The sequence below is a fragment of the Myxocyprinus asiaticus genome, chromosome 24, assembly GCF_019703515.2.
Source record: "Myxocyprinus asiaticus isolate MX2 ecotype Aquarium Trade chromosome 24, UBuf_Myxa_2, whole genome shotgun sequence".
NCBI classification, from domain to species: Eukaryota; Metazoa; Chordata; class Actinopteri; order Cypriniformes; family Catostomidae; genus Myxocyprinus; species Myxocyprinus asiaticus.
Window position 1 is genome coordinate 6,203,471 of NC_059367.1, and position 8,317 is coordinate 6,211,787.

General features: G+C 36.9%; 1 protein-coding gene across 1 annotated transcript in view; it reads left to right on the forward strand.

Moving 5' to 3' along the window:
* LOC127415018 (FYVE, RhoGEF and PH domain-containing protein 1-like) overlaps positions 1-3,371 on the forward strand; it is an 80,820-nt gene extending 77,449 nt beyond the window's left edge. Inside the window, exons 16-17 of the mRNA XM_051653474.1 lie at positions 1,120-1,266; positions 3,102-3,371. Coding sequence (XP_051509434.1) covers positions 1,120-1,266; positions 3,102-3,371 — 417 coding nt within the window. The remainder of the gene's footprint in view (positions 1-1,119; positions 1,267-3,101) is intronic.
* Positions 3,372-8,317: the final 4,946 nt, after the last annotated feature.

Below are 8,317 nucleotides of genomic sequence, written 5' to 3' on the forward strand. Positions count from 1 at the left end.
TGGTAATTTTTTAGATTTCACTCACCACTGTTTGAGTTGTGTAGTGGCGAAGAAGTTCAGCACTGAGATCTTTTCACAGCGTGCTGAGAGTAAAGGTTTTGACACTTTCTATGTAATGTGAGTCCAAAGACTAGATCCAAGCAAGCCATTTGTTGTTTAATGTCTCTTTTAATATCCTTTCTGTTGTCTACAGTCACTTATTTATCAAAAGCATCAAAAGAAACATTTAATTCTAATCACACATAGCGTGGATGCTGTAAAGAACCATTCAACCAAACAAACACTACTGTCAAATTCCCTGCCACAGGTCTTAAAGAGACAGTACCATTTTAGCACTTGTTCTGTATATCTAAGTAAATACTTCTAAATAGTACAAATTAGGCATGTAAACAACAAACATGTAATGATATGTTGTATATATGTAATATAATATATGCAATTTCAATACACCATATTTATTGACGTAATACATGGACTACATTTTTTTTTAATAAAAGCTAAAATGTCACCAAAATGCTGAAAAACTAAGGATCAAATAAAATGTGTAAAATGTATATGTCTGTAATTTAACATGTTAGAAGGTCCCCTGTATAATGAATAACAGCATTAGCTGAAAGAGAATTTCTTTCATACTGTATTCAAGCAAAACGGACATTATAACTAAACTATACCCAAATTAATTGAAATTAAAAGCGAAATCGAACCATGATATTGTGATATATCGCAATACGTGTCGTATCGTGAGGTTAAAAACGACTTCAACTTTAAAAGAAACATGTTTCGAGACAGCTGCGTCCTGTTCTATTTGTTGCACTGCATCTAGCTATTTTTAGGGCAAGAACATGTTTAGTATGAATGACCCCTAACCCTCCAACCAGCTTGTCTGCTTGGCTTTTATTGTAAGTGTATTACTGTAAAAACTTTTTAAAATCTTTTTTTACAAACTAAGGGAGTCGCTGTTGTCTCTGGTAATCCACAATATACCATACTGTCCATTAATTGCAAATAACCTGGACTATTCCTTTAATATATACACTTATATAATTGAGGAGATGGTATAAAATGTTTGTAGTGTGCATACTAAGATAGAAATGGTAACATGTTTTTCCCGATGTGCAGAAACAGGCCTCTGTGGCAGCTGAAAACAGTGTGCTATGTAGTTTCCTGCATCTCATGGAGAAGGGAAGTGGACGTGGATGGCAGAAGGCCTGGTTTGTCATCCCTGAAAATGAACCACTGGTGCTGTATATCTATGGTGCTCCACAGGTACGATGATCAAACAGGGCGCCATTAACTAATCCACTGGGTTTATAAATAATAGCACACCACTGTTAAAATCAGCAATAAACGGCATTCACAACCCTTTGTACTACAGTGATGTGACGTATTGTCGAGTGACACTGACATTCATTACGAAAAAGTGTAGGACGGGACTCCATTTTTTCCTTTGGGATTTGATTAGATCATAAAAAGTGGTTAATTTTGATTTCATGTTGACTTTTAACAGGTGTCTCTTCTGCATAATATGGATGTAATTTATATGTTTCTGCATTTTTATGGAATCTGATTCTCCAAGTCACTTAAAGGGGTAGTTCACCCAAAAATTAAAATTCAGTCATTGTTTACTCACCCCTGTGTTGTTATAGACCTATATGACTTTCTTTCTTTTTCTTAACACAAAGGGAGAAATTGTGCTCAGTGATGTCGTACAATGGCAGTTTACGGTGACCACTTCTTCAAGCTTCAAAAGAACAAAAAGTATAATTCAGAAGTCTAATAAATTATTCCATGAGACTCATGATTGTTATGAAAGCATACGATAAGGTTTGGTGAGAAACAAACCAAAATCGAATGTATTATTTATTGAAATAAATGCTTGTCGATTGACTTTAGGCACGATCATGAGTTCATGCACTGTGCGCGTTCATGATAGGGCACGAGAGCAACAGTTCACGCAGCGCCCTCACGACATTAGGGCGTTCAAGCAAAAACTTGTTTTGTTTATCTAAAAACAGGTCTGCCACAGCGATAGCGACAACAGTACACAGCTGCACACAAAACAGAGAACAGAACTTACTAAACATGTCTGAAGAGCTTGTAGTCGAAGAATTGATGCATTTCTATGCCCAGCCTTATTTTTTTGAAAGTTTTTGGACAGTTCACAGTGGACAGAGTTAACCGCGTGATGCCGAAAATAGAAAACAATTGATCGATAGAATGTACCATCGCTCGTCACTGCTGGTTAGGACAAAAACTCAGATTAACATAGAAAATATACCTTTTATCACGTGTTGTTTGCCATCAGGTTAGGACACGGTGTGACTGTGGTTGCCTGTAGCCTCCTCTATGTGTCTGTTTGAGTACAAAAAAATAAGGCTGGGCATAGAAATGCATCAATTCTTCGACTACAAACTCTTCAGACATGTTTAGTAAGTTCTGTTCTTTGTTTTGTGTGCAGCTGTGTTGTGTTCTGTTATCGCTATCGCTGTGGCAGACCTGTTTTTAGATAAACAAAACAAGTTTTCGCTTGAATGCCCCAATGTCGTAAGGGGGCTGCGTGAACTCTTGCTCTTGTGCCCTATCATGAACGTGCACAGGAGATCAACAGTCAGTGAATATTTTCACTAAATAATACACTAGATTTCGGTTTGTTTCTCACCAAACCTTATCGTATGCTTTCATAACAATCATGAGTCTCATGGAATAATTTATTAGACTTCTGAATTATACTTTTGCATTCTTTTGAAGCTTAAAGAGGTGGTCACCATAAACTGACATTGTTTGACATCACTGAGCACAACATTTTTTCACAGTTTCTCCCTTTGTGTTAAGAAAAAGAAAGAAAGTCATATAGGGTTATAACAACACAGGGGTGAGTAAACAATGACTGAATTTTCATTTTTGGGTGAACTATCCCTTTAAGTGTCATGCAGAATCAATTTCTCATAAAAATGCTAAAATATATAAGTTACATCCATATTATGCAGAAGACTAATCCTTTAAGTTAACCGGGCAATCACTGAATGACTAATGGGGTTCACAGTGATCGGTTAATGGTTTACCAGTGATCTATTGATCATTTTCTCTCTTTGTCTCAACAGGATGTCAAAGCTCAGCGCAGTATTCCCCTGATTGGATTTGAGGTGTCTCTACCTGAAACAAGTGACCGTCTAGAACGTCGCTACGCCTTCAAAATGAGTCAGAGTCATTTGACCGTTTACTTCAGTGCCGACAGTGAGGAGCTACAGCGACGCTGGATAGAGGTTTTATCAAGAGCTGGGAGGGGGGAGGAGTTGCAGTCAAATGGTCCAATTTCCGAGGCCCTCGAGGAAGAGGGGGAGGAGCTAGCGCCTGCGGGAGAAAGCACATGATTGGCTTAAAAAATGAAATAATTTTGCACACACAGACTGTACAAATGTGACCACTGCAACAGGATATAGTAAACAAGAACACACACACACACATATAACTTCTCTCTTACACACATTTGTGTTAATTGTCAGTTGTAAATTGCATGAAAAAAACTACAGGTACGTTTCAGTGTGTATTGCTCAACTAGTGTGAGTGACCAGTGTTTGGAACAATCTGACGAAAGTATGCACACTTTAAAGACAACTTATCAGAAGACACGTGGTTATGTGCATCATATTGAGTATCAACTCTTGTGACGGCTAGCATTTTCTGTGTTAAATTGACCGTTTCTGCCAAATGTTGAGGTGTTGTGAAGTGGCTTCTCAACTGAGGCTTCCAACTCTGCAAAAGAAGACCTGCAGGCTTTGTTTTAGCAAAGTGAGACTGTTTTACTCATGTTAGTATGGTGACTGATGGAGTGACTGTGCTTGAATGTTTGGTCTAGTTTCATGAAAAGTACAGGTGATACAAAGAATCTGGAATAGCAGCATAAATCAAAAACATGTCCAGGTCACATTTTACCCCCAAATCAAAACAAAACAAACAAAATAATATGTATTATTATTTGCATATAAAATTAAGCCTATTTTAGAACCATTACGTTTTTTTGTTTTTTTTTGTATGCGTCTAGACTTTTGAGTAATTCTTATTCTGAATGATGATTCTCATTAGATTCTCATTACTGTAATAGTGTAAAATAATAATAATAATAATAATAATAATAATCTGCATAAACTAAAGACAGAACAACATACTGCAATGATGTATAAATAATATACAATTTAAATAATTAATCCTTTTTTATTCAATAATGAGAATTAGATTTTGCACAGAAAATATGCATAAATGCAATGAAAATCATTTCACAATGCAAAATATCTTAATAGTCCTTAGATGTTAAAGGACTTTCCCCAAAAAGTGTAAACACTGTGGTGCCACTTTCAGTATTGGTTTGTTTGTATGAGCGGCCGTCTAGCCCGCCACAGCAACACTGGCTCAACCAATGGCGTAAGTTTGTGGCAGGACTATCTATTGTTTCACCTAATGGCAGACGAAAGGTATATTCAGAGAGCTGTCTTATTTTTGCAATTCCATTTGGTGACACAGAAATTATTACACTCATCCGCTTTAAAGAAACAGTTCATCTAAAAATGTAAATTCTCTGATCATTTACTCACTCTCATAACATCCCAGATGTGTATGACTTTCTTTCTTCTGCTGAACACAAACAAAGATGTTTAGAAGAATATCTTAATTGTGTAGGTCCATAAAATGCAAGTGAATGGTGACCAAAACTTTGAAGCTCCAAAAAGCACATAAAGGCAGCATAAAAGTAAAAAGACTCCAGTGGTTTAATCCATGTCTTCTGAAGAAATCCAATCGGTTTTGGGTCAAAACAGGCCCAAATGTAACTCTCTTTTTCACTTTACATCTTGCCATTGCAGTCTCTAGGCACGATCATGATTTCAAGCTCGATTAAAGCTAGATGGCACTATAGGAAGTGTAATCGAGCTTGAAATCATGATTGCTAAGGAGACTGCAGATATGAAGATTTTTCTGTGGGAACCTAAAACAGCCTGGATCGGTTCAGAAGACATGGATTAAACCTCTGGAGTCTTATGGATTACTTTTATGAAGCATTTGTGTGCTTTTCAAAGCTTCAAAGTTCTGGTCACCATTCACTTGCATTGTATGGACCTACAGAGCTGAGATATTTTTCTAAAAATCTTCATTTGTGTTCTGCACACTTCTGGGATGACATGGGGTGAGGTAATGTTGGGAGAATTTTCATTTTTGTGTGAACTATCCCTTTAAATAGGGTTTTGTTCTTTTGATTTTGAGGTGAAATATGATTGGGACATTGTTCTTGACAGATTTTGTGAGATTTACCCAGTAACCCCAGCTAAAATAATCAGAAGCAGTTTAAAGAGTGACTGATATGTATTTATGAAGGAATGATTGAGTTTTTTCATTTTTAAATTTAGGAAAACTAGGTGAACTATGAATTCGGCCAATATTTATGGCAATAATTCCTTGTTAAGAGGATAAAATCCTGGATTTAACATTTCCATTACATATAAAACACATTGGCTATTAAAAACAGCAAGTTATTAAAGTATTGGCCACATGAATTATTGTTCAGCTATACAAGCCTGTGTTTAGCCCAGAAAGGAACACAGGAACTGGGTTGCTGGAAAATAGCAGAAATATTTTTATGAACCACTCGTAAACTAAATATCTGGCTTTATAAAACATCCCAGTCAGCAAATTTCCTTTGGCACAGCTTTGGCCCAAATAAACAACTGAGATATGGCCCAGCTCAGAAAGTGAATGATGGCCCAAATCTGGTTCAGATATTTTGTGCCAGAACAGAACCAAAACAGTGCCATAACTCCACCAGTAGAAAGCCAAATCAGTAAAGCTTTTGTGGCCCATATATGGGCCTTAAATTTAATTCTTGTTTGGCTGAGTTCTGTTAAGGCCTGACGGCCCTTATGTGGCTGATAGAATAAATGCCAGTATTCTCCCAGAATTTAACCAGAAGAACACCAAGCCTACTAAATACTTTAATTTAATGCATAATAAATCAAACATAAACCACTAAATTAAATCACAGTCTTTTTTATTTGAAGTAAAAAATAACGTTAAACATGACAGAAGTGTGATGATGTTGGTAGTTGTAAGTGGTTAGAAGTGTCTAATGCATGATGTCAGCATACTTACAATCATTTTTATTTTTCATTTAAGATAATGTTAAACATAACATGTAAAAAGTGCATTCAAGTTGGTAGTCATATTTGAAAATTTCTCACCCATGGGCAATATCTTTTTCACTCACAACCTGTTAGGAAGAAAACAGAATTAGAATTAATAGAATTAGTCACATGTCAGACACTTTTTATAACCTGAAAAATACTACACACATCATCTACACCTAACACTTTTGGTCCTATGCTAAAAAAAAATTTTTTTTATCTCTGAATATATCAGTAATAGGATTTTAAAATGCCACAATTTTACTTACTTGAAGCTACTTAAGGGTGTGTCAGTGTACAGCAGTTGTGAGGAGAGAAAAGAGTGTGAAAAATGGCCACAGTCCTTTATTTAAGGCAACATTCAAACTGCAGGCAAAAGTAGCCCAAATATGATTACAGGTCTGATTTTTTGCAATACGACCACAGTCTGAACAGTCATTTTAGAATTCATGCGACTTTTATATCACTCTTGATTGATATTCGTCACAATTCTGCGCTGGCGGGAGTCACTCCAAATATTTTACATACCGGTAGTTCTTTGGTCACTCTGTGAATATGGAAGACAGCTGTGAAGGTAGTCAGTGGAGGGACAGTGAGGTGTTAGTACTCACAAGTATTTGGGGTGACAGCTCTATACAAGCAAAACTTGGGAGGTCATTTCGTAACCGGTCTGTGTATGAGAGCATAGCGAAAATGTTCTCCTCATCCTCGTCCACCTTATCGTCTGCTTACGAATTAGCAGACTTCCGCTGCACATCACCGTATAAATGAACACGCAAACACTGACTTCGGTGGCCTCCATGCTTACTTCCGTATGACAGCGTGGATTAGGACCGTGACCAGTTCACACTGGAATCTGATATTGGCCACATTTAAAAAAAATAATGTGAACAGCCAAAAAAAAAAAATCAGATCTGAGAAGTAAATCCGAATTGAGCACTAAGGCTTGCAGTGTGAATGTAGCCTAAGTCGCTGCTGCAGTGACAGTTTCACCAATCCACCAATAGGAATTGAAAGAAGATGCTACAACAACGAGACCAACCAATGGCATTGGACTCCCACACCTGCCTACATGTGTTTTTCCAAGTATAAACCAAATGTTAACCAAATGTTAACCACAAGTTAACGTTTTCCATTGCTTGCCATAGCCAAGCCACACATGGCTCTCAGCTATGTGTTGTCATCTGGGCCATATACCTCAATGCCAGTTGTGAGCCAAGAGAAAATTCCATCCAATTCTAAAGCTTTGCCAAAACATACATGGTGAACGTTTGGCCCACATGTGTTTAGCCATGCCAGATCTAACCCAGATGTGACAGCTAACTTCCACATTTGGCCCAAAGGTTCCTGCTGTCTGGGATGCTTCCTGTTGAGCCATTGTCCTTCAAATTCAAGACAGTACCAAATTGACTCTGCCACCTTGTGGGCACTAAGTATAGTGCACGCTAATTCTACACTGTCCCTTCTGCTCAAACTGTATAATATGATTAAAAGGAGGAAATCATATGTGTAATCGGAATGTCTAAATCAAAGAAATTGACAGGGCTGTTCTCACAGGATATAAGAGAGATTTATCCTGGTTTAAGTGTGCATGAATGTGCATTTGTGCACAACGGTTTTATGAATGCAGGGGTGTTTGGGGTATTTGATAAGACTGCAGATATATTAAGATTTTAGATATGAATTGGGCTAGTTTTTATCATTGTAAATCCAATGATATCCCTGCCTTATTTAGAGAGATTTTGATAAATATAGAGGATATATAAATAAATAAAACATGGTAAAAAAAGTTTTGATGAGGCTATCAAATGTTTTCAACTGTGTTGTATGTGTGTATGAAAAGTGCAAACGGTTAAAAGCCAATTTAATTTGTAAATATAACTTATTCCTCAGAGCCCAGTTTTGTGGGTTAGGTATTGTTGGCGAGCTTGTTGTTTGATCTTTGTTATGTGCCGTTTTAAATGGACTTCTGAGCATTGTGGTACATTTCGGGCTAAGAAAAGCTTTGTACAAGTTCTCTCTCTCTCTCTCTCTTGTTTTTTTTTTTACCACTTATTCCAGAAGTAGATATTCAGTGTTTTAGAAAGAGGCTCATTTTATTTCCTCTTTTGAATCCAAAATGTATTTGCCAATGTGAACGCCTGATGGCT